At 39.0% G+C, this 27,618-nt stretch overlaps 1 protein-coding gene across 1 annotated transcript; it reads right to left on the bottom strand.

Moving 5' to 3' along the window:
- Nucleotides 1-9,129: 9,129 nt before the first annotated feature.
- On the bottom strand, nucleotides 9,130-16,526 carry CTLA4 (cytotoxic T-lymphocyte associated protein 4). Its single transcript, XM_075180188.1, has 4 exons — nucleotides 16,272-16,526; nucleotides 15,286-15,636; nucleotides 13,411-13,538; nucleotides 9,130-11,486 (listed from the first exon to the last, which is right to left on the bottom strand). Exons 1-4 carry the CDS (start codon nucleotides 16,324-16,326, stop codon nucleotides 11,397-11,399), a joined length of 624 nt encoding a protein of 207 aa, XP_075036289.1. The 5' UTR covers nucleotides 16,327-16,526; the 3' UTR covers nucleotides 9,130-11,396.
- Between the last annotated feature and the right edge of the window lie 11,092 nt (nucleotides 16,527-27,618).

The raw sequence follows: 27,618 nt of genomic DNA, 5'->3' as shown, positions 1-27,618 counted from the left end.
AGACCTTGTATGGCCTTGCCAGATAGTGGTTCAGTGGTGTCCATTGTGTTTAAAATGTGGTACAGAGAGAATCTATCTGACTTGCCCATCAAGTCATTGTGTGGACTGACCATCTGGGGTCTGAGCGAAAAGGATTATCCCTATCTCAGGTACATCACTGTACCTTTGAAGTTCCCACAGGAAATAGCTGGAATAGAAGAATAGGTGAAGGTGGTTGCACTTGTTTGTCCTGAGACCGAAGCAGAACCTCAAGATGACCCAGTTATTATTGGAACTAACTCCCATTTGTTCGAGATACTGGCCAACTTGTGCCAAGAGGTGGGAGGGACAGGTTATAGTAAAACACTTAAGAACTATCCTATGTGCCTGGCTGCTTATAAGAAGAAAGAGGGAAAGATTTCTCCGCAAGATACCACATTACAAATAGGAAGTTTTGATCAATGCTTTGTTGGAAGTGATGCCAGTCAAGAAGACCGACACTGGCTTGTTGAGCAAATGCTCTAAAGAGAGGCTGCCTTCTCTTCGGGGGACTGGGACATGAGCCTAGCGACAGGGGTGGAACACCACAAAAGACTGACGGATGTCAGGCCTTTCCTAGGATTGGTTCACACAAGCATCACTCAATACAATAACGAGGGGACGCTATGATTGGATAAAACCACCATGGATACACCCACCCTCTGATTATATAAGAGCTGTCAGTTTCCTTTGTTACTCAGCCTTGAAAAAGCTAAGAGTGAAACGCGCGTTGGCATTTGCTCCACTGTTTCCCGATATCCTGGCTCTCTCCTGAATCGCTCCCCAGATTACAAGATAGGTAGGGTAATACACATAACCCCGCAATTTCAGGTTATGGGAGATATCCATCAACTTTGCCGCTAATCAACTAGTATATTAATTGTTCGGCTGTTACCTACCCGGATACGGATTCCCCTATCAAAGGTTTTTTTTTGTTATTTTGGTCTCTCTTTATTGTGAATATAGGGTTATATACCTCAGAGACCAGGGCCATATCTGTGTTTCTCACATATTGAGAAAAATTAACACAGATTTTTAATCTAAGAAGCATCTCCTACTACTTGTGTATACAATTTTGATGTGATATAATCCCTTTGATTGAGATATATCGTGTACACGGGTACTGGCTTAGATTAAGCCACATTATTGGTGAATACAATGGAGCCATGCAATTTATTTGCATTTTTAAATTCTCACTCTGCACTTTATTTTGAATCACTTATTTTCACTGTTTATATTTCGCTCGAGGTTTGTCCTCTCTTTCTTTTCATCAACAAACCAATAAAAGTAAATTTTTAATTTGTGTCCAATTAGGAGTGCCTCTTAATACCCCTTCTGTCTCTCCTTTTGTTTATACTGTTGCACAGTGTAGGGTGCACCCTCCCAACATAAATATTGACAAATTCTATAAATATTAAATGGGAATTTATTTTGGACTCCAGTGCCTGGTGCGGTTTGTCAACCCTTTTTCCTTTCCGAGAACAGTCAAGATGCCTAGCACATGCTGATTTAGACAATGTTCGGGAACATTTAAGGGAGATGCTAGAGAATGATGTGATTGAGTAATCGGAGAGACCCAATGCTTCTCCTATTGTGCTGGCTAGAAATGGCTAGACAGGGAAAATATGAATGTGCGTGGACTACCTGATCTTAAATAAGAGCACTATTCCTGACCAGTATACGGTCCTTAAGATGACTTAGGGACTGTCTTCAGGGAAGCGAGTGGTTTTCTGTGCTAGACCTACGCAATAGGTACTATTAGATATTAATGAGCCAGAAGGATGCTGAGAAAATCACATTCATCTGCCCAGTTGGATTCTTTCAGTTCAAAAGAATTCTACAAGGATTATCAGGGGCCCCAGCTACTTTCCAAAGATGCATGGACAATGTTGTGGGTGACATGAATTTTAGGGAGGTGCTGGTCTACCTTGATGATTTGCTTGAGTATTTGGCAGAATATTGAGTGAGCACAATGAAAGTCTCCTCAAGGTATAGGATCACTTAATAAAAAAAAGGGTTGAAGTTGACGAGTGTAGTTTCTGCAAAACCCAGATCAAGTAGTATGTGGGATGTGTTGTGGATCAGGAAGCAATTTCTACAGATTCAGTGAAGATAGAAGCTGTGAAAAAATGGCCTCGACCGACAATACTGAAGGAATTGAGGTCTTTTTTGGGGTTCTGTGGCTATTGCAGACGGTTTGCCCCAAACTACAGTAAACTTATCAAACCTCTAACACAGTGGTTCCCAAACTTTTGCAGTTCGCGGCACCCTTAGAGTCTCCATAATTTTTTTAAGGCACCCCTCCAAAATAATTACCGAGCAGTCCTGTGTCACGCTGTCTCCCTCCTGTCACGATGTCCCCCTCCACTGCCCCTCTCACGCTGTCCTCCTCCTCTGCCCACTGTCCCCCTCCTCTGCCCTCTGTCACGCTGTCTCCCTCCTGTCAGGCTGTCCCCCTCCACTGCCCCTCTCATGCTGTCCTCCTCTTCTGCCCTCTGTCCCCCTCCTCTGCCCTCTGTCACGCTGTCTCAGCTCCTCTGCCCTCTGTCCCTCTCCTCTCACGCTGTCCCCCTCCTCTGCCCTCTGTCACGCTGTCTCCCTCCTGTCACGATGTCCCCCTCCACTGCCCCTCTCACACTGTCCTCCTCCTCTGCCCACTGTCCCCCTCCTCTGCCCTCTGTCATGCTGTCTCCCTCCTGTCAGGCTGTCCCCCTCCACTGCCCCTCTCACGCTGTCCTCCTCTTCTGCCCTCTGTCACGCTGTCCCAGCTCCTCTGCCCTCTGTCCCCCTCCTCTCACGCTGTCCTCCTCCTCTGCCCTCTGTCACGCTGTCCCAGCTCCTCTGCCCTCTGTTCCCCTCCTCTGCCCTCTCATGCTGTCCCCCTCCTCTGCCCTCTCACGCTGTCCCCCTCCTCTGCCCTCTGTCACGCTGTCCCAGCTCCTCTGCCCTCTGTCCCCCCCATCTGCCCTCTGTCCCAGCTCCTCTGCCCTCTGTCCCAGCTCCTCTGCCCTCTGCCACAGTTCCTCTGCCACGCTGTCCCCCTCCTGTCACGCTGTCACTCTCCTCTGTCCCCCTCCTGTCACGCTGTCACTCTCCTCTGTCCCCCTCCTGTAATGCTGTCACTCTCCTCTGTCCCCCTCCTGTCACGCTGTCACTCTCTTCTGTCCCCCTCCTGTCACGCTGTCACTCTCCTCTGTCCCCCTCCTGTCACGCTGTCACTCTCCTCTGTCCCCCTCCTGTCACGCTGTCACTCTCCTCTGTCCCTCTCTCACTTTGCCCCCTCTGCCGCATGCCAGCCATAAAAAAACAAACAGAAACACTTACCAATCCGCGCGGCGCCGGGCCCTAGCATCCTCCTCTCTCACGCAGCAGCTGTCACTGATATGACAGCTGCGTGAGAGAGGAGGATGCTGGGGCCCGGCGCCCGGCAGATTGGTAAGTGTTTCTGTTTGGTTTTTTTATGGCTGGCCCGCGGCACCCCTGAGACAGCGCCGCGGCACCCCTGGGAGCCGCGGCGCACAGTTTGGGAACCGCCGCTCTAACAGATCTAACTCAAGGTTACCCCGCTCCAAAAGGTTCCCATCAGAAATAGAAACTAATGTTCAGGTAAATGATATGTTTGAAGAAAGGTAGAATGAGGCTTGTGAAAAAGGTTTTATGGGGTGGAAATCCTACCTGATTCAAGCACCTGTTCTGGCATATGCCGATTCAGAGTTGCCATATGTCCTGCATGTAAATGACTCCTTTGAGGGACTTGGAGGGGTTCTATACCAAGTGCATAATGAAGTCTATTACATCAGTTGCAGTCTCTCACCCACTGAGTGGAACTACCCGGTCCATAAGTTGGAGTTCCTGGCCCTTAAGTGGGCAATTGTTGACAAACTTCACGACTACTTGTACGGAGTACCATTTGCAGTGCTCACAGACAACAATCCCCACATTAATGTGTGTAGACCACAGCAAAGCTATATGAAACTGAGCACAGATGGTTGGCTGTGTGAGGATACCACCCTTAGCTGGGGTGGCAATCATCATCTGTAGGATTCAACTCAATCGGGTAGACCAGAATATATCCAAAATAAGGCTTTATTACGACAGCACAACACCACAAGCTGTTCACAAGATACAGGGTAAATGGTAGCATGTATCCTCCAGCATCCTCTTGCAGTCAGCACTCCTAAATAATAATCTCAGTCTCTTTCAGAGTCTTATGCTCCCGCAATATTACTACTACCGATTAGCTAGACAGTTACGATGTCGCTCAGCCTGGTAGGGTTTCCTCCAGCGGCACCTGACCCAAAATCCTTTTCATGGATTTCTTGTACACCAGGATCCTCCAAGCTAGAATAGCTCTATTGGCATTCTGCTCTCCTTATATTCTTGGCTGTATACACAGGGAGCAGGGTCAAATGTTTCAATCCTCCCCATTTCAGCAGGGGGTCTATCAGTGGACACTTTAACTGTTAGACATACTGTCTCTCTTACGTTGATTATACAATGGAAATGGCTTGACTCAATTAGCTGTTTAGCTGGATACCCTAAACAAGGGATTACGATATTACATCAGGGAATGACACTTCACGCTAACATGAAACAATAAGACTTTTGACATATTGTATCACCAGTGTAACACAGACTGTGATATATTTTGATACAATAACATTTATATTGACACATGTTAATACATGTCCCAATGCTATTTCAGAGAGTATATTACTGTGGAGGCACATTGCATATCATCTAGAAAATCTAACCTAATTACCTCTCAGATTACTTGTTGACCTAGCTAATTACCGTGGATTGCCAGCTAGGAAATAGAAAAGAATGTGCAAATGATACCTAGATATATAAATGAATACACTATATTGGAACAATCCCACATGAGTATACATATTTAAATCACAATAAGGCAACAGATTCCTAAACCACCTGTAATATATATATATATATATATATATATATATATAGTGTTGCAATAGTCATCAACTGAAAAATTGCATCTTTAGTATTCGTGTCAAACAAAAAGTTTGTGACTTGTTATGGTATGAATACTCGTTCAATGGAACCGATTATGTTGAACGAGGATGTAAAGATGAACAGCGGCCAATAAATGCTCCTCGAGAATAGAAAGTCCGAATATTTCCGAAGACTCGACTGCAGCCGCAGCCGACAATACAGATCAATAATGTTCAAACAGCGCTTACCCGTTTGGGGAATAAAGAAAATCACACTTGCCTTTTAACCGCATCAGCGGCTCTTGGTGAGATACAGCCGGCAATATAAATCAATATGTCCAAACAGCGCTTACCCGCCTCGGGGATAGAAAGAATAACACTTGCCTCTTTACCGCATCAGCGGCTCTTGATGAAATACAGGCTAAGTCCTACGTGGTGTGCACCAACTTCTCCGTCTGGACTAAGAATGAAGCATAGTATGGATGGTTCCTCTTAAAAAAGGAGCATAGATGGTAACTTTATATCAAAGTATTTCTGCTGTTATGATCCTTACATCCAATGAGTCATAATTAGTAGATGCACTAAGCAACACTAAGGTTTCTGTGACGCGTTTCGTCTGCCTCTTGCAGACTTTCTTGGACTTTCTTGCAGACTTGGACTGCCAGCTAGTTAATTCAGACATTGTTCTGGTTACAAATAAAATCTAAGCTGCACCTCATAACAATGGACATTTGAAACAAATGGTAATTACATTAGGCAACACAAGCACAATGAGTTTAGCTGTCCTGTTATTTTCACACAGTATGGCAATATCCTATATATTTCTAATACATACAATATTGCAGGTAATAGCAAGGGCATAATGTACCTAATAAGATGAAATAATAATACACATAATACACTGATGCTCTGGTGTATATTCCTGAGAATGGGCCAAGGATTAAAAAGTACATTAAACCATGAGAAACGGGTGATGAATAACAAGTTGTTAGTCCAGTAGCACCCCCTTTCTTGACAGGCTGCACTGGCCATTTACAATTTCACCATAAAGTACAGACCTAGGAAAAGGAATGTAGATGACGACGCTTCAAAATTACTGGGAAGGTTTGTGGAGTCTCAGGAAGAAGAATGGATAGAGTTGCCAAATCCAGATGTGAAGGGGATGTGTCATGAAGGGCGTGTGGTAGTGCCTCCAGTCAAAGAATGCTTATCAGCCCTAGGTGTCACAATAGATGCGCTACCAAAACAGTATTGCTGGCTAAGCCAATTGGAGCTCAGTGATTTTCAGAAGCTGAGTCCAAGCCAAATCAAAGAAGATCAGCAAAAGGACTCCTCTATAGCAGCAGTTAACTGGTCTGACAAACACAGTCAAAGAATCCACGAGGGTAGTTTGAAAACGGAGGAAGCTATTTTGCTAAACAGACAGTGAGAGTCCTTGGTGGTGAAGCAGAGACTACTGTATAGAGAAACCAGCCACAAAGATGTACTACAATTGCATCAGTAAGGAATGAGATGGTCATTGTCATTTACCAGTTCAGTAAGAGAAACTACATCTCCCACAAGGCTACTGTGCAAAGGGGACAGAGCCTAACAGGTCTGTGGGTGAGAAGACTGATCAACGCGGGAGCAGAGAAAAAGAGGGATGGAAGAGCATCCTGAGAGAGACTGAGCTGTATGATAAGTCCAGATAAGATGACCCTAAGCAGAAGGGTACTGGATTTGCGGCCTGGGCAGAGAGAACAGACAGTCTGCAGGAGGTTTGCATGCACCTCTGAAGAAGGACATTTTGCAAGTCAGCTATTTTGGAGAAAATCAAGTTCATATCCTGGGACCCACACTGGTGCAGATAAGTAACTGTGGTTAATTTACCTATCTGTTATTATTCAAGTGGGCTTTGGACTATTTCTGGCCACAAATGCTTAACAGACAGCGGAAGAGGGGTGAGCAGGTAAATGTGCACCAAGTGTTTTGTTTAATCAGCATTTGAGTTTATACCACAGTGTGATCCCTCTGGTGTTGAATTAAAGTTGTCAAAGTACAAGTCCCAGGATTCAAAAAGCAAGGATACAAGCTGAGGATTTTACAGTTATTGCTGCAGGAAGGTTTGCATACTGTGACTGTTGTACCTTACTGTAAGTGATTTAAAGAAAAAGCTGCAAACTGGAAACATGCTGCTTCCATGCTATGCTGGCCTCCATAATGAAAGAGACAAAATTAGAGTGCACAAGCTCCATTTGTGTGGTATGTTTGAATGCTGCAGATGTGTGTGTTTGGCAGTACACTATAGAGCCAGGGCCGCCTTCAGAAAAAATCGGGCCCAGTACGGGCCCCCGTGCCACCCGCCCCCCACCCCCCATGAGCGCCCCCCCCCATGAGCAACACATACTTACCTGGGGCCCGCCGCTGGTCTCCGCTATTCTGTCTTCAGCCTGGCTGTCACCGTGACAGCGAGGCACCAGGATCCGATCGCAGGGGTGGAGGAATCATTCCCCCTGCGATCATGTGATCTGTCACAGGCAGAGCACATGATCGCAGGGGGAATGAATCCTCCACCCCTGCGATCGGATCCTGGTGCCTCGCTGTCACGATGACAGCCAGGCTGAAGACAGAATAGCGGAGACCAGCGGTGGGCCCCAGGTAAGTCTGTGCTAAGCTGTTGTACCGGGCCCCCTGGTGAGCCCAGGCCCGGTACAACAGTACCCTCCATACCCCCCTGATGGCGGCCCTGTATAGAGCTATAAGTAAATATATATACATTCACCCCTTGAGATATTCCCAGTGTCAGGAGCCAGTAAGGATAGCATTTGATATATTGTTCCAGTGTATAAGATTGTGTCAATTAATGTTTATGCTGTATGCTGTTAATATTATTGATTTATTTTAAGTTATGGTGTTCATAGTAAGAGTTGGTGCTCCACTTTCATCCACACTGTCTTATTACTGTATTGTATTGTTCACACTATTATGTAAAATTATACCAAACTATACTTTTCTAGAAAATCACAAAAGCTGCATTTAGTGGTTCCAGTTCAATAAATGTGTCTAGCTGGCTTTTGGAGCACACAGTGTCTCATTGAGTGCTAATACTGGGCATGGGGTTTCCTGAATCTCCCCCTGGTGTATCTTTAGAACACCTCCAAGAAGAGATAGCAGCGATTCGGGTGGAGGCACTGAAAACCAAGTACAGAGGTGAGAAGCATTTACATCATTCAATATATATATATATATATATATATATATATATATATATATATATACACCCTCACAACGCATAATATGGGGTGTTACACTCTGATTCCAGAAATCTGTATGTGTATCTATGTGCTCATCCGCTAATTTCATTGATATATGATCAGGCCAAAAAATCACATATATCTAATTTGTCCTCCATGTGTGTTGCCAACTGTAAAACAAATTTAGCAATTGAACAATCAGATCTCAGCATGTTTGGCATTTGACAAACTCAATTGCAATCTGCCTGTTCATAGCCTACATCAATAATTATCTGATTACTTACTTCAAGTAAGCAGGTTTTCTATTATAGTTGTCATAAGTAAAATAGAGTCTTGTGCCAAATCACTAGAACAACTTCAACTTATACTATAACGATATACAGAATGCATTGGGGGCTAAATCTAGCCAGGACTGAAGAAAAGTACTGACCAGCAGGAGTTAGACTACATTGAGATAACTCTTCTAGTGGTTGGACTTGGTAAAAGATATCCAAACACCTAAAATATTAGCTTCCAATGGTTTGCTTAAGTATGTACCAGCTAGGACCAGCTATTAGAAATAAAAATAGAAAAAATGTATAGCTTTGTTATGGAACAATTGGCTGATGTGATGTGAACCATTTAATTTTTTTAGTACAATATTACTCTTAGAATAAAAATAATTGCACACAATGCTCCAAAATATTCTTGCATTCAGTAATTTCACAGCCAGATTCTTCCAGTAGAGGATACTGTTAAATCTTGTGAACATATCTTAATGCTATGGTTTTATGAGAGTATTATTTGTCTACAAATAAGCATTTATGAAAAAGCTGTTATTTTACCTTCCACTGTTAGAAAACATTTACTCTCTAGAAATTGTAATGATACAAGAAAAGAATATTTTAGTAGTTTTAATAGTATATTTTACACATAAACAATAACTGTGTACACCATATTTTATTAAGAGAAAATAAACTCATTTGTATTGTCAATGCATTTTCACAGAAAACATACAGTAGTATGCACTACACATTTCAACACAGGTGCACAAAACAGTTTTATATCTTGTGGAAAAGTGATGTCACACATCGGATACGATTATGCTAGGAGCATGTGCATATTTTTTTATGTAAGAAATGCACACATACATTTCAACAGCTCTGATTTTATTTGGACTGTCCAGAAAGTGGCTTAAACTCTAACGCCGTGGTTATAGCATGAGTTCCAGTCTGTGGCCTAATTCATCTCAATTTTTCAATCAGGAATGTTGTCAGGTATGTGAAGACGACATTGACACAATGCAGTAGGCAAACATATTATTATATGGACCTGTTATTCATAATAATACATCTCCACTTTTTAAGCTATTGTACTAGAGGTAGGTAGAACACATAGTATTGAAACCTCTAGTGTATAATTATAAATCCATTTTAGAAGTTTGATTTTTTTTAAGCTACTGCTTACCCATTAAATAACTAAAGGGTATAAACAGCAGTCAACATTTACCCAACAATTTTTCTTTAGAAAATATAGATATATATATATATATATGTTATATAGTTTATAAAATACTAATAATGGTAATAATTCATTTCAATGATTCATATGTATATTAGTGATAAACTTTCAGCTTTTGATATACAATATGAACCTTAAAATGTTTTGTATTAAAAGCTATATATGATTTGTATGTCCCTTCTTGCTAGGTATACCAGTATACCCCTATGTCACAGAAATACTAATTTAATCATTGTTGGTTGGTAGTGCCAACCAGTAGAGCTAGCAATATGGAGGCTATCACACGTATTGCTTCTGTAACATACTAATGAGGACTTCCTGTTGCAGATTATAAGTGGGGTGTGTGTGGCAATAACCAAGGATTGTTAGGGAGCCTAGACCATTAACATTTAAAGTTAATGCTGTAAGTCTGGCTGTGACAAGAGAAAAGTGTCCTAGGGGTGCAATGCATATTTTGTATCCCAACGAACTTCAAGATATGCATTAGTTTATTACAAAATAAAGAGTATCAGGTTTACTGCATTTATTAAAATACTTGAGGTGAGTGACTTGCTGTGTGCTCTCATGAAGATTGAAACTAAACATAGGGACTATTAAAACATTATTGGGGAGATTTAATTCAAAGCAAAGTGCTGCTGGAGCCTCTCATGAGGTGCAAGCAAAAATGATCAGTGATTTTCCTCTACCGTAATAACCATACACACAGTAGCACATTGTGCAAGGCTAAAATTACCGCCTATGAGTTTTTCAGTGAGTGATCAGGCATGTATAAAGTATGTGAGTGACTGTTACTTGAGCATCACCCAGCAGCCATGGTAATTTTCATCCTCCACTTGTGCAGGCAGACATTGTGAACAGGAGCATTATTCATGTGGATGCCTCTATGATGACACATTGCATTCATAGGCTGCATTGTAATGGATACTGCTTCAGATCAGTTGTTAGGTGCACTTTAATACACAAAGATACACACAGAAAAAAGCTTCTCTGAGCTGAATAGAATATGTCAATATACTTTACCGAATATCAAATATACAAAATATTAATAGAACAATTAGGTTAAAATAGACCTATTTTTAATTTTTTTCCCCATTAAAGACAAATACTTCACTGACTACAATGCAGTTATGATAAAATGATCTCTTTCATACAGCTTTGACTTGCTCTAGATTGGCCAATATGCTATGATTGTTGTTAATGGATTTTTTTTTTTTAAAGTGAAAGAATGAATAAGCTACTATTCTCAAAATTCCATGTTGCTGCAATATCTAATTTTTTAAATTAGATAAGCATAATAATAAAAATGATAGTTATAAGGAGGAATGCTTGAAAGCCTAAGTTCTGCATAATAATTGCTTTGAGCTTTCTGGTGTCACCTGGAGTGGAAGGAGAATCAAATACATTCTATTGAAAAGTGCAGGACAGAAAAGTACCTATCTTTGAAGTACAGAAATGCCGTTGTCAGCACTGAAATGGATGAAGGATAAAAGTTGAGATATAAGTTTCCACAAATCAGTAGATGCAATTTACACTTTAGTTTCCAATGGCCTTTGGACTAAAATAAAGTTCCCCTTCAACAACATGTTATAAATTTTCAAAGCTGAATTTGTAGTAAACAATAGTTAATGAAGTATGTTAGGTAGAAATGGATGAAGTTGTATATATTTATATATTCAATTTGATAACAGGTTCAAATTCGAATGTAATAAGGAGAATAACTCTTGTAATTAGATTGCAGTATCTGCTCATAACATCCCGTGTCCCATCTCTTTTTCCGTTGCTGCAAAATATCAATAGAAAAAACACATTTTTAGAAAGGTAAGAGAATTTGCAGAATATACATGTAAAAGCAAAGTCCATAACAATTTTCCACAATGACAGAAAGATTTTTATAGTTCCAATAATACAGTGCAGATATGTTTATGGGTTATCTATACACTATGTGTCTGGCATTTACGTTGGTAACTGACAGACTAAAATTAGTTGATATTGGTTCAGGTTTACCATGAACTGTTCTAGGTAGGCCCCTATATCTGAGAGGCGAGTGCATCTGATTTTAACTGCATTTTAATGGTAAATATAGGTCAGTGTAAAATCAGCATGCAATGAGGTGCCCTTAATGCTGCAGACTTAAAGCCTTGATTAAAATATGAAGTAATATCTCATGGTTTCATTTTGCTAGATACACACAGATATACAGGGATAAGGAGAAGCTCTGACAACAACTGAGTTTTTGTTCTGCATACATATTGGACATTTATATTGCAGTGCAGCTATGTGATTAACCAAATAGCTTCTCTGTTTTGTTTTTTTTTATCATAAATTGAACCACAACCCTGTACTGTCCATACCCTTAATGTGATTCCTCTAGCTTTTTACACTATTAAATTACATATTATGTGGCATATTTAATTGCATGTGATGTTTGGATGAACATCATGACTGTGCATTTTTTGCAGTTAGGTAATATGGTACCACAACATCGCAGATTTCCCTTCATTGCCCTATGGAGGGGCGAAGGGAAATCCACGCTGTTGCGATAATGTGGAGTATCTTCAGGCCCAATCCGGAGGCACTCGATGCACAATTGAATATGCCCCTATGAGTTTACCAACCTAATTAGACAGCATGATGCATGATACATATTGAAATATTTTTCAAAAGATCTCAAAATTAGCAATAATAAGCATCTGGATTAACATTTTTATTATGATGTACTGTTTCTTTAAAACCTACAGCAAATATATCCATGATTTCATGAATAATGTGACTGAAATTATGTTCTCTGCAGCCACAGATTTTACAGCCAAAGCATCCTGTAATCACACAGTAACGAGGACTTTTATGCATAAAGTGACTCAGGGTTATGCTTGCTAATCTGCAGGTTTGAAAAAATGGAGATGTTGTCTATAGCAGCCAATCAGATTCTAGCTGTCATTGTGTAGACTGTACTAAATAAATGATAACTAGAATCTGATTAGTTGCTATAGGCAACATCTCCACTTTTTCAAACCTGCAGTTTAGTAAATATACCCCCTAGAGACTATCACCTTTGCTTGAGGCATTGGAATATCAAATTGACTACATGTAGATAAAGGAGAAATTGGTCATGACCCAACGTGTTTCTGGGACTCCCTGTGTTGCCATGTATGGCTGCCATTAACTTGAACGGAAAACATTTCCAGGGGGACACTGGGGCAAAGGAGAGGGTTTGGGAAACATTGGGGGTTTCCTCTGCTAGGGATGCATACCTGGTAACCAAAGCCTCCCTGGAAACATTGTGATCTTATTGATATTCCACTTTGTATTGCATTCAATGACCAACATATGCAGTCCCTATGTAGTTCTTAATCTCACAAGTGAGACTTGATAACATCACAAGCCTTACATTGTGAGACTGTAAGCTGTGCTGTATGAGCAGAGTAGAAGAGCACAGTTGCTTTCACCACTACTACTAGTATTATTGTTGATCAGTTGTGCTTAGGACATCTGAAAATTGATTAGTAAAAGAAGTCCCACCAAGGATGTGCCATGTCCCCTGCAGCACACATTTTATGCCATTGCCTTCCCTTAAAGTTAAACAACATGTACCATTTGATAAATAGTCAAAACAATGAGATGTATGGTAACTGTACATGCAAATAGACATATTAAATATTTCTGATAATGTATGTTTTATGTAATGGGATTCTGAAACAACTTACCTTAAAGAGCAGAACAAGTGTGACAAATAAACTGTATAGTAACATCACCAAAAATATGGTGAGTAACACCCACTCGTAAAACTTTTTCTCATCTGGCTCCATAGATTGTGCACATTGGGAGGTAAGATCTGTAAAATCAACAAAGTGATATATAAGTAACAAAACTGTACGTTTATCAGATTGGTGCTTTAGTTAGATTTATCATAGAGTTTCATCAGTGAATTTGTTATAGGACAATTGTAAATAAGCCTTGTTCTCAGGCAATAGTATCATCATCTTCACCTATTTATGCAGCGCCACTAGCCACTTTGTCTGTGTTGCAAAACAATGGATATGCATATACAATATTTACCATAGAATTATGACCTGCCACTCGATACTGTGATATTAATATTTTTGTTTTACTACATCTCTCCTGGACAGCCTGCACAGCAGGATAACTGTGAGGTATATAGAAAATTAGCCAGTCAAAAAGTGTCAGGCTGACAGATTAGAGAGCTTACTCTCAGGCTAGCTTCCTCTACATCTAATAGATTTTCTGCTGTGCCATCTGAAGAACACCCTGGGGGTAAATGTATGAACCTCCGGATTCTTCCACTCCGGCGAGTTCAGCGTCTTTAGCGCTTAAATTTAAAGCGGCACTGCCTTGTAAAGGGAGACTTCCCATTACAAGGCAGCGCCGCTTTAAATTTAAGCGCTGAAGACGCTTAACACGCCGGAGTTGAAGAATCCGGAGGTTCATACATTTACCCCCAGGTCGGAAGAAAGAATAGCAAAACAGCTCTTTGAATAAGATGCTCTCTTCTGAGCCAAGACACTGTGTAGTAAAGCAAAATAAATAACAACAGAGGGACTGGTGACATGTCCTCTTTAAAGTGCATGTTTTCTTTTTACACATATCATTTTAAAACATTTAGCAGATATATTTTATTATTTGAGGACAACTGAATCTGTAACAGGAGAAAGGTCTTTATTTGTCTTAAATATATATTAGCCTGAAAAATAAAATATGGATTGATAATAATGACAAATCTTATTTGTAATATTAGTTTCTGGAACTTAATAATAACAATAATAATAATAAAAATAATAATATTATTATTATTATTATTTTTTATTTTTTTTACTTATTAGGTGCCACAACAGGACCGCAGCACTATACATGACATTTACAGATGTATACAATAAACAAGAATAAGTGATAACATTATATCTTGCACACTAAAATCCCAGCGATTCTAATTCAGATGACAGATTTCTAAGGGATTGGCTGAACTTGAATCTTGCTAAAATCCTGTAGGAATTGGCTGAATCTTGAACCAAATCCTGGATTTGCTGTATACCTATTACTGCTTCACATCTCTCATTGAACATAATTATTTTTTTATATTGATAAGGATTGGCTATTGCTTCTATTGATCCAGGATATAAATTTTGCACCAAATTGTCAGTTAATGCATTTACTGTACACTCCATATTACTGGACGTTCAGTAGCTTAGCGTGGTGTGAAACAGATGCTATGAACAAATCACACAGGACTGATTAAACTCATAAAACATTACACGCAGCATTGTCAGAGTTTCAGTACCACCATGTGTTTGGAAGGAGACTTACTCTTTTACTTTATTGCATAACCTGGAGAGTGATTGAGCACTTTGAACCTCACAGTTTTCTAGCTGGAAAATGACTAGATTTCAAAGCACCTGTTCAACACATCTCTTAAAATCAAGGTTAACTTGGAACTTAATTTTGACCTACTCTGTTTAATAGCAATAGTAGGCTAATATTTAATATAAATTTCTTGCTATAGTCATGTTACTTAAGGTGCTATTACTAGACCACACCATGTGGAAGGTAAGGGAACAAACACTTACCACTGACGTAGATAAGGGTTGCATTGCCTTCAGTGGTCCGATAGGGAGGAGGATACATGACTTCCAACTTACAGATATATAGTCCTGTATCCTCTAGTTGTAGCCCAGAGATGTGATAGGTTACGTTATGCGGACCTGGTATACCTAAACATTGGATAGCATTACCACTAGTAGCTGGTATATATTCAGTTGAGTAAGAGAAAGAGCAAATCTCTGCTACATGGTTATTTGTTTTCTTCAGAAGACTGAAATGTATCTCCTCCATCTTTCCCTTTACTTTATAACCACACACCAGTGTGGCCTCTCCATGTCTGCTGGCTACTACCACATCTGGCTGAATCACTTGAGTACCTGTGAAGCAAAAACATGAGTATCAGGTATTTTCACTCATTTACAGCTAAAATACTTTGACCTAGAACACATGATGACTGCAGTGTTTAAATCAAAATTATTCTCCAGATTTATTTTCTTAAGAAAAATAGCCTTTGTTCATGGAAATGCTTAATGTGTTTTTGTTTTCATTTTCCCGTTATATTACTTATTCATTGAAATTAATAGGATTGGGGCTTTCCAAAAACTGTTTTAATGCATTTAGAATCCTTGAGAAGGAAGCATGTTGTGGTTTATACCAAAGTAAAAAGTCATATGAAAAAAAATTCCTGGTTTTTAAATGGGATCACTAATATCAGTTATCATATAACCTCATGAAAGAAAATGTTATAGAAGTAATAACATTTTTTTAAAAAAAACTAATAGTACAAAGGAGTTACTTTTACTTCCCTTTTTAAAAAAAATGCTATATAATTTATGTGTTAAAATACTCATTCCATCAATCTAGTTATCATTGCAATTATATGAAATTCTATAAATATTCCATATTATTGTCAGTTCTTTAAATCAGTAAGTAGACAGTTAAAGAAAATATTAAACAGAAGAGCATATGTTAACAAAAGCAAATGTTGATACTATCTCCTAATTCCACCTACCTTCTGACACACTGATATAGAACCAGATGATTCCAATGAACACCTGAGTAAACATTGTGGTCCAAAGGTAAATCCCAGAGTTTTCTCTATTTAAATCAGTTAAAGTTTATATTATTATCAGCACACAACAACCTATCTGCTCTTCATTTCATGTGCGGATTCTTCAGTAACTCATGAACAACTGTCAGATTGCTGAGCCTGTTTGCATTAAATAAATTGAACAGGTGCCACCAGGAAACCTTTGAGGATATTGTGACTCTGATATGATGTTTCAGGTCATACATACGACGGCATATATAACCTCAAATTCATAAACACAAACCTAAGTGGTATTCACTGTTCAATGTTTTGGGTTTACGAGAAAGGAAGTGGTGGGTTAGAGCCGTTACGTATTGCGTTAACCACATTAAGAGCTGAGAAACTGTGCGTGACCAAAACATGCCTATCTGGGAATGGAAAATAATGATAAATTTCACATTACTCGTAAGTAACTTTTATTATTCTAAGAACCTAATTTCATACACAATAGGGCAAGATTTTTAAAGTTAACACTTACTGTGCCACAAATTTTATATATCATAGAGACCCAAGAATGACCTAACTGTGATCAGAATACAAAGCTACAGCAAAGATATTCGTTTAGATTTAGTAAATTTCTTTAGTCTTTATATTAATTTTATCAGCATGATTGGTTTTTTTTTTGCATCAATATTTTTTATTCAACTTTTTCAAAGATATATGGGGTAGAGAAAAAAAGAAAGGGGGAAAGAAACTACAAACAAAGGGAGACACATAAGGAATCCCCCCGCAGGGGAAAGGAATCACTCAATTAAAATTGAAATTAAAATAAGGCACACAATAACAACAATGCGCATTTAGAAATAAAAGGAGAGAACAAAACAATCCAATAAAGAAACAAACAAAAAAACAAACAGGCAACACCAAAGAAATACAGCAAGGAATATCAGCCTTCATTTTAATCAACCGGAGATGTCTCCACCATGGGAGGGGTACCAGGGGATAAGAGCTGATCAATGGGCTGGGGAGGTTCTATAAGGGCCGCTGGAGAATGAGCTGTTGGGAAATCGGGAGTATCTTGGGGAGCCTCGGGGCCATCTGTAATATATTCATGCGACCTGAACCGTTTTATGATAGGAGCTGATGCAGATGAGGAATAGGGCGTATCTATTGTTTCCATCTCAAAGCTGTACTGTAGCTTAGAGCTGATTCGGGCAGTGGTAGGGGGGCTTGAGACTTCCAGTTTTGTGCTATTGCTGCTCTAGCAGCTACTAATATGTGGCCCAAGAGGTAGCGATCGTGCTTCGGAATGGAAGTCGGGTAGATATGGAGAAGAGCTAGGGCTGGGTCTGGAGCGACAGGAGTCTTTAGAACAGTTGAGATCAAAGCAAATACTTCACCCCACAGCGGCTGAATCATTGGACATGACCAGAAGACATGAAAAATATCAGCTATTTGGGAACATTGGCGCCAACAGAATTTTGATCGACTTGGCCAGAACCTGTGTAACCGCTTCGGGGTAAGGTACAGCCGGTTTAAAAGTTTGACCTGCATCTCTGTATTTTTAATGCACTTAGACATACGGTGGGAAGTTACAAAAATTCTTTCCCATTGTTGCTCAGTGAGCATTAAATTCACCTCCGTTTCCCACTGGGTCTGTGCCAGAGTTTTAGTTGAGGTAATCAGGGAATAAATGTAATGGTACCAAAATGTTATTCCGCCTCTACCACTACCCTTTGTCAGTCTATTTATGACAGATGTTGGGAGCGAAGTGAGAGAGTAGGGGGTCCTAGAGACAGTTCTGACCCAGTGACTGATTTGCAAGTACCTATATGTTTCTGAGGATGGCAAACTATAGCGATCTTGGAGCTGAGAAAATGAAAGAAAAAGGCCTTGGGCAAACAAATCTGACACCATCATGATTGTTTTTGAGTCTGGTAATTGTAGATAAAATCAAAAACACTTAAAAAGGGATTTTTATGCCAATTTTATGTCAATTTGCATAAGATTTTGATTTGTCCCCTTATTATTTTTAGTTACCTTTATTCTTGATGGCTATTGGTAGCACAAACCATAAGTACATCACTGCCTGTGTTTTATAATTACACCATCTACAACTATTACATTTTCATAGCTTCGTAACAACTAAAAGAAGGTCACTGACAGATTATATTAATGTGTAAATTGTAATCTATATTTTATTTTGAGTCAACGTATATGGGCATTGTATGATAATTCAGTCCAACAGCTACTGTGGAAATCACAATATATATATATATAAAAATATATATATATATATATATATATATATATATATACTATATAAATGCGTAGTGGCGTGTGTGAAAAAAAAAAAACTAAGCTGCAGCGCCACCTGCTGGGCAGAGTTATACACTGACCTATATATTTCTTGAAGGATGGTGACAGTTGGGAGTGGTTGGTGGTTGCCAGGGGTGACAGTGGGGAGTTTTTAACACCTTAAGTAGCTTGATGAAGGATGTGGCGATGAAGATGAAGGATGAGGTGATGGAGAAAAATGATGAGGTGGTGACGTGGACAAAACCACGTTAAAAAAGGGCGCTTGCGTCGGGAAGTAACGCTCTTCCCCTGAGGAGGCCTGGGCTAGGCCCAAATGCATGACAAGAACCTTTTTAACACCTTAAGTAGCTTGATTTGACTAGAATGCATGAGTATCATGCACGGGTTAACTTGTATATATATATATATATATATATATATATATAAAATAAATGACATAAACACACAGATCATCAGTTTTAATCTGGTATTGTTATATATACCCATTAGTCAGCGGATCCCAAAATGCTTGCAAATACAAACGTCAAAAACAGTTACTTTTAGCGGGTATGTACTTTTCATATATATATATATATATATATATATATATATATATATATATATATATATATATATACAATTTTATTTTATTTTTTCATATAATTTACTATTGAAATGGCATCAAATATATTTTCCTAAATAAATATATTCTCCTGGAATTATTTATCCTAATTTGGAGGATTTCCAGCACATATTTCAAATGCTTCCATATCAGGATACGCAGATAAATATTGGCAGTGGACGTCTCTGTTTCTTTCTTTATTTTTTTAAATACATTTTTATTGGGTTTTACAGAATAAACAGATTAAATATAATGCATAATAAAAATCATATTACTGATTAACTCCTGATATATACAATGTGTATCAGATCATAATAGCACAGCACAATGTGCAGCACAGTGGCGAAGTGGTAGCACTTCTGCCTCACAGCGCTAGGGTCATGAGTTCAATTCCTGACCACGGCCTTATCTGTGCGGAGTTTGTATGTTCTCCCTGTGATTGCGTGGGTTTCCTCCGGGTGCTCCGGTTTCCTCCCACACTCCAAAAACATACTAGTAGGTTAATTGGTTGCTATCAAAATTGACCCTAGTCTCTACCTGTCTGTCTGTCTCCCTCTCTATGTGTGTGAGTGTGTGTCTATATTAGGGAATTTAGACTGTAAGCTCCAATGGGGCAGGGACAGATGTGAATGAGTTCTCTGTACAGCGCTGCGGAGTCAGTGGCGCTATATAAATAAATGATGATGATGATGATGATGAATAGGAGCAGGTAGAAGAGGTTTTCTTAAATATTCTGAAAAATGACAAATCAACAACATATAAGGACAGATGGTGATAGGAGATGAAAAGGAGGAAGGTATCAGAGAAAGGAGAGGGAGGCAGGTCCATTTTGCAAAATCCAGAAAAAAACTATCTAATGATCAGAGTTTTAAAATGATAAGCTCTACTAGAATTAAAACAATAGTAAATCCTTTTTAAAGTGGAGGGGATGACGATATGGCTGGATATTCAGGTGAATCAATAAAATCTAGCCATCTGTAGCATTTCAATCTTCTAAACCACTCCTGAATTGTAGGGGTAAGGCAGATCACCAATGGATCGAGATTACCGCCTTAGCCAATGATATGAGAAAGTTCAGGAAAGACTTCTTAAAATCAGACAGGGGCATGTTTGTATTATTAAGGAGCCAAAAGGAAGAAGAATCAGGAATCGACATTCCCAGGATTTTTTGAGAGAGAACTATAACTTGAGTCCAGAAGGAACGTAGCAAGGGACAATCCCACTATATATGAAAGGGTGTTCCAGAAGCTAAGTTACAGTGTCAACAGGAATTAGAGACTCCTTTATATATTTTAGCTAAGTGTGTGGGGCATCTGTACCATCTAGTGAGAATTTTATATTGAGTTTCCAAAATCCAGACACTGGTCGAACACGCATAAGTCATCTGAAAAATTGTATGCCAATCTTCGACCTTAGAACCAAAATCAATCTCCCAATATTTAGTAAACTTCGGAAGGGACCTAAAAAGATTTTCAACTAGCAAGTTATATATGATAGAGTGCAGGTGAGGGGTATAAGAGAACTTACAGCATAATGATTCATATTCTGTCATATCTCTAGTGATGTTCATCCTAGGGAGCCCAGACATGAAGAAATGTTTAGCCCCTGTTTCTTCTATTTGATATAAAATATATTTTAATATAACGGACTTCCAAGGTGCAAAATCAGTTTGGAAATTACCACAGCAATACAATAATGTATTTAGCCATGTGTAATGCAATGCAAATGATTCTGGCAAATTTCACAGAAAGTGTCAAACAATGTATAATAATACACCATGGCAAGGGTGAAATGCAGCGATGAATGAAATAAATGCATTCACATTAGAAGATTTATTTGTTTAATGTATGCTACATATAATAATATAGTAGGCTAACCTAGTAACAAAGAAAAGTAGTTGTTGTTGTATCACTTTGGAAATAGCGACCAGAGGATACATTCTAGAGAATTTTGCATAATTTAAGTAACATGTATAAGCAATCAGATAAAAACATGTGTAAGCAATTCAATAGATCCAAATGTAGCAATTGAAACAATGTGTTATATAGGAGACTTAAGGGGAGAATTAGTTGCTGCTAATGTGCTATTGTATGTAACAGATTCTGGATACTTCTACTACTAATCTTGATTAGCGCTGGCTTACCTGAGGTGCGGAGTCTAACGATCTCCCCGGTGTTCACCAAGAACCGCCGCAAGGCGGGGTGGGCTTCGCTGCCAGGAATCGCAGGTCACGGTCCTCAGGTTCGCCCCAAGATGTAGTACAGCAGAGTGGAGCGGAGGTAGCGGAGTCACACAAGCCGGTTCGGAAAGAAGTCAGGCAGAATCAGGAGGCAACTCGGAGTCAACAAGCCAGGTTCGGTACACGGGTCACAAGAACAGAGGGATGGTCAGCAAGCCGGGTCGGTACACAGGGATAGGAGAGCCAGAGTAGTCAAACAGGCAGAGATCAGCACACAGGAAGACACAGGAGACTGGAAGACACAGCAATCCACGAAGCACAAAAGCCAGGAACAGGTAAGTGTTGCTCTGACACTCAGCGAGTGTCAGAGTGAGGTTTTTATGCTGACGGGGATTCAAAATCACCGCCTCTGGGTTGCGGTCATGTGACCGCTGAACCCGGAAGTGCGGCATCCGGACGGAGCGGTGGGGATCAGGTAAGTCCGTTACATTGTACTGTTGCAGCAGCAATTTGTGACAGAGTGACATGAGGTGATTGTTGTGAGAGAAGGATGTCTAGCCAGTGCAAATAAAATGTCATAGCAACTAGACACCAGCGCTTGCACTTTAGGCTTGTAAGGGGAATTGTTCAAATATGTATTTGCACCAGGCTTACATCAGGTGCTCAAGTATGTATACTTACGCCAAATGATATTGTAGCAATGTGGCTTGACAGTGTTAGTAGTAAATGCAAAATTCACATGGCCATTTTTGTATACAATATAATAATTTAATGCAGTGTCATATACAATAGGAAGAATAGTGCTTTAACAGATACCAATAAAGATGAAAGTCACATCTTCCTTAATTTAATTAAATACAAACACCTTCACATGCATTGTTTACCCTTTTAAAGATTTAAAGGGAATCTTTGTTTAGTCAGAATGGAAATAACAAATAAGTAATGCAAATAGCCAATCAGCCTATCAGTGCTGTTGCATATCTTTTCACCAGTTCTCCAGTACCCGTAAGAGATACTCCTCCCAAGAAGAGTATCTGGGTAGGTGTCAACCACTAATTATGTAGCATCTTCTTTACTGTACTCAACTTACGATTGCCTGCCTATGTTCCACCTCTCCAGGTCTAAGGGGACACAATTTTACGATGTGCATAAATGTAGATACAGAAACCAAGATGTAAATTTCTATATAAAAAAGTGCTTTTAGGTGGAACCTATTCATTAAAGTTTATTTATGAGCTGCAAAAATCTTCTCAGTGCAAGCATACGTACATGACAGTCAAGCTAATTTCAAGACTTTTGCCAACTATGTGGTCCTTGAAATCTGCATGTGGGATTGCAGATACATTGGGATTGCTAATAACACTATAGGACTACCACCTTTAAGAATTTCAACTTTTCTGAAATCCTTCTTTTTTTTACTTAAATTTTTTTATTTTAATTTTGTAAAGTTATACATCTTAACTAAACATTTTAATTAGTCCATGCAGGGGTGTTTACAGTGTCATGTCAATTAATATATATTAAATTATTGATTCAAAAAATTCTGAAAATTCTTAATAATAAAAGTACATTTTTCTATAAATTTTTACAAGTGATTATTGAGTATATGAAATAGTTAGTTAGTGGCTGGGTACCTATTTAAAGGGGGTCTATTTCAACCGATCCTCAACTACTTAGGGGAAAGTCCTCCACCTACACCAATTTTTTTTCCTATTTGGTAACTAGATTACGTCTAGTATTCATAAATCTTTTGTGACCTATAGCTTCTTTATCACCACTAAATTTAAATAATCAAAACATTTATTATAGAAAAATAATTTCTGTAATCCTTCTAAAATTATGTACTAAATTATTCTTGAGCGTGAGGGGCATTGGAAAAATCATTATTACAAGTGTCTCCATTTGTGCATTTAACAGGTTTTTATTACATTAGTCAAAGTGTGCATAACATTAGTTTTTCCTCAAAAGTGCAAATGGAAAGTATAAAATACATCACATTAAAAATGTAAAATTTGACGCCATCACCGAAAAAATCAAGTACTTTCGTAGGGAGAAAAAGGCTGTGGTTCATCGCAACAAGCAGGACACTTCTCTGCAAAGGTAAGCTCTCCAATCCTTTATCTAATTTAAATAATCTTGTTCCTCAAAACAAGGGGCCTGATTCATTAAGGATCTTAACTGAAGAAACTTCTTATTTCAGTCTCCTGGACAAAACCATGTTACAATGCAAGGGGTGAAAATTAGTATTCTGTTTTGCACATAAGTTAAATACTGACTGTTTTTTCATGTACCACACAAATATCAACTTTAAATTTCAGTGTACAAATAAGCTATCAAGTATTTGTGTGCTGCATGAAAAAACAGTCAGTATTTAATTTATGTGCAAAACAGAATACTAATTTGCACCCCTTGCATTGTAACATGGTTTTGTCCAGGAGAGTGAAATAAGAAGTTTCTTAAATTAAGATCCTTAATGAATCAGGCGCAAGATCTTGTTTTTGTATAGTGGTGCAAAGTTAGGCAAATTCATGTATTTAATATGTGCTCAGCAAAGAGCATTCCTAGATCTGTTCAACTTCCCCATAAGACAAGGCAAACTGTTCTATTGTACTGTACTGTACCTCCATGCTAACAAAAGACCAAGTCATACAATTTCTAACTCTTTCTTTTTATTGAAAATAAGATTTACATTTGTGAAGCAAGCGCAGAAAGCAAACAGTACAAAATGACTGTCAATAATAAGTAATAACTCAACACCACAATCAAGGTTGTATATTTTTGAGTGGGCCTCATTTCTGAAAGTGTAGAATAGCCAAAGAGCAACACTAAATCCTCATTGATGGAGCTGTGCATTTCCGTTTATGCCAAAGCTCATAGGTTTCTGAAAAAGATAGTGACATTTGTGAATGGCCAAAAATTTGCACTAATTGAAGGGAGGAGTTGGACTGAGTGAGGGCATTCCTTTCAAAGTATGGAGTAGTTGCACTAATGTGCCTAGCTTTACAGAGACGTGCAAAATAGATTTTGCTTTTCAGAGCAAGATTATTGAGTGGTAGAGAAGATACATTTTTGGTGGAAGCTCTTGCTTTGCAGAAAGGTGCACATCCATTTGTACTCCACAAAACGACGTTAATTTTGCACAAACTCTTAGATGGATGAAATTGGATCTCATTCCCCTACTTTTTGTGTGATGCATTTTGTTCCTTCTAGTTGCACCATGACAGAGAATAACAATTCTAAGTTTAGCCAGGTCAGCCCCTGCAGTAACTCAGAGCTTGGAGGAGAGACAGGAAGGAAGGATAAAACAGGCAGTGAGAGGTGCTTGGAGCCAGTAATATATGTGACAGCAGCAAGGGTAGGAGAGAGGTCTCAGAGGAGAGTCTGTTGGCAAGACAGAGTGTGCCAGCAAACAGAGAGACATCATAACTATGAAAAGAGATGCTGGGTGTAGCATTGCAATGGGAAGTCTTTTAGCTGGACCTCTGCAGAAATTCAGCTGTCAAGCAGCCTGAAGGAGACTACACAGCAAAGCAAGCCTATGTGCGGAGAGGGGACTACCACTATTAACTGGCAAGATCAGGCTTGACGGTAATCCATGCAACAGTGGCTGAGACCTTAATCTTCATCCAGAGGGATAGAGAGAAGTAACAACACACCAAACACAGTGACACAATTATTGCTGCATTAAGAAAAGAACACAATACCTCTACTTTCACAAGTTAGACCTTCTAACAAAAATATGTACATATATCAGAGACTGCAAACAGAGCCACACCAATATGTGCCTTAAATAGGCTTGATGGACAGCTGCTATGACAATAAGGCAATATTTTGAAACATACACCGAGCGCGGGCTTGTTTTTTCTCTGTTTTTTTTTCAAAATATTGCATTTGGGTGTTGCTCACAAGCCAGCCCTTGCTAGACGTAATCCCCTATACCTGGGAGGTGAGTGCATCTGATTTTAACTGCATTTTAATGGTGTTTAAAGCATATAGGTCAGTGTAGGACCTGCATATAATGAGTTGCCCTTGTTGCTGGGATGCAGCCTTAAATGTTTTGATAAAAATATGAACTAATACCTCATATTTTAATTTTGCTAGTTACACACGGATATGCAGTGTAAAGGATTAGCGCTGACAACTGTCTACATGTAATAAAGGCAGTATTGGTATCTTATTACTTTCATAATAAATGCAAGCATAAATGAGTCTAAATCTACCAATAGAATAGAATTTTAGTAGAAAAACTGAAGAAAATAAGGGGTGGTGGCTTTTTATACTTTAGCACAGTGAACCTCTTCAGGTTTTTAGCCACTTTGCACACTTAGGCATAGTTCTAGTCTCCTGAGAGCATAGGCAAATAGCTTAATATGTACAGAACAGACAGTCTATGTCTGGTATAAAACCAATGTGCTTTGCAATGCACATCAAGTGCACTTCGCAAATGGGGTCCAGTGATTCTGGTGAGCGTCAAGCTCAATGGCCCTGCTGAGCAAACTGTGTTTGCTGTTTTTTCATCACTGTACATTGCTTCATGTATGTTATGTAAATATACTAAATGAGAGGCTCAGTAAAGAACAAAAACTTTGCAATGATTCAGAGATAAAATATATTAACAATACATTATACTGTAATTTTAAGTAAATGATAAGAAATGAAATCTTCAAAACTGTTCTTTAAAATAATTGCCTTCTTCCACATCTGGAAGTGTTGCACATTTCATCAGTAGAGTTTATTCTTGAGTGTTCCCAGTTCTACCATAATCACACCACACAAGCAAAAGAATGGATCGTCATCGTCCCAGTTCTATTCATTCCGCAAAGCGCAAATATACTATAAGAGTGTGGAATAGCACACTTTGGAATTTAAAGACTGATTCACCAGAATTTCACACCTCTACAAGGAGATTCCACAAACATTCCACTTATTTCTATTTAAAATGATAAATGTGCCAAATCATGAAATATTTGGTATTTCTAAACAATGAGGGCAACATTCTTGCTTAGCTTTTGTTTCTTAGATTATCTGCTGCACAGTGATATAAATACTGTTTGTGAATGCACATTTTTTTTAAAAAAAGGTCAGCACTTACCTTCATCTGTGTAAATTCATTAACAATTAGTGCAATACAAATATGGAATATTTTTTATTATATTTTGGTGTATATCCAAGGGCGTTCTACCCTTTACTGCCATCTGTCATTTTAGGAAGGAACAGAGGAGACATACTGTTGTGATTTGAGTAGTTTTTTAATGATCCCTTGCCTCTGTCTATAATGATCTACCTCAAAAGTGACAGAGGATAGTGGAGGCAAAACTCAGGCTGAATATTAGTAGCAATAAGACACTGGAGAGATGATAAAATTGAAGGATATATTGCTTGATGACACAACAGGTATATATGCTGATGGTATAATGGCAATGGAAGAATATATATAACATGGAAAGCACACACGGCAATGGAATACAAACAGAATGCAATTCACAATCTATACTTCAGTTTGTTAGTAACTCTGAGCAACTGTAATGGGATGAAATAGCAAATAGTCCAGACATGAAGATTGTATATTCCACATAGCAGGTGGTCACAGGTATCACGATAATTCTTGGACAATATATATCAATCCCAATATGATCAAATAGAGCAGTGAGTCCTTAAACAGTCCGTTACTTAGAAGTAATTAGAAAAGCAAAGAATCCCAGCCGCGTGCCGCCCCGTAAGGCTGATATCTTCCAGTAACAATCCAACACAGAGATATCTTAAAATATAGCAAAGTTCACGAGAAGAAGTTCAATAGTAGTAAACTTAATAGCAAGCTCGCTATGGAACACAGTCACAGTAGAATAGCGAGCAGAATCACAGGAGAGTCTTTAATGGGAGCCAGCTTGAACATACAGCACAGGTGCATAGAATCAACTTGAATATGCAGCGATCAACTCACGGAAGATGTTTCCAATCTGTAACTTGACAGCGGTAAAATTCAACGGACAACAGAGGACTACAGGTACCACGTGCATAGATGTAAAAGCAAAAGTTCAATCAGCAGACATCCATGATAGTAGATTCGGCATAGTAGAACTACAGGTACCAGAAGCGAAGATGTCATAAGCGGAAGTCCAGCTAGCAGGTAACAGCAGCAGCAAACTCTGTGCACAACGTAGAACTACAGGTACCATGTGCAACGATGAATTAGGTAAGTCCAGCCGGCAAGTCACAGCAACAATAGACTC

Source organism: Mixophyes fleayi, chromosome 7 (genome assembly GCF_038048845.1).
Source record: "Mixophyes fleayi isolate aMixFle1 chromosome 7, aMixFle1.hap1, whole genome shotgun sequence".
Classification (NCBI taxonomy): Eukaryota; Metazoa; Chordata; class Amphibia; order Anura; family Limnodynastidae; genus Mixophyes; species Mixophyes fleayi.
This window is presented reverse-complemented; position numbering and strand designations above follow the sequence as displayed.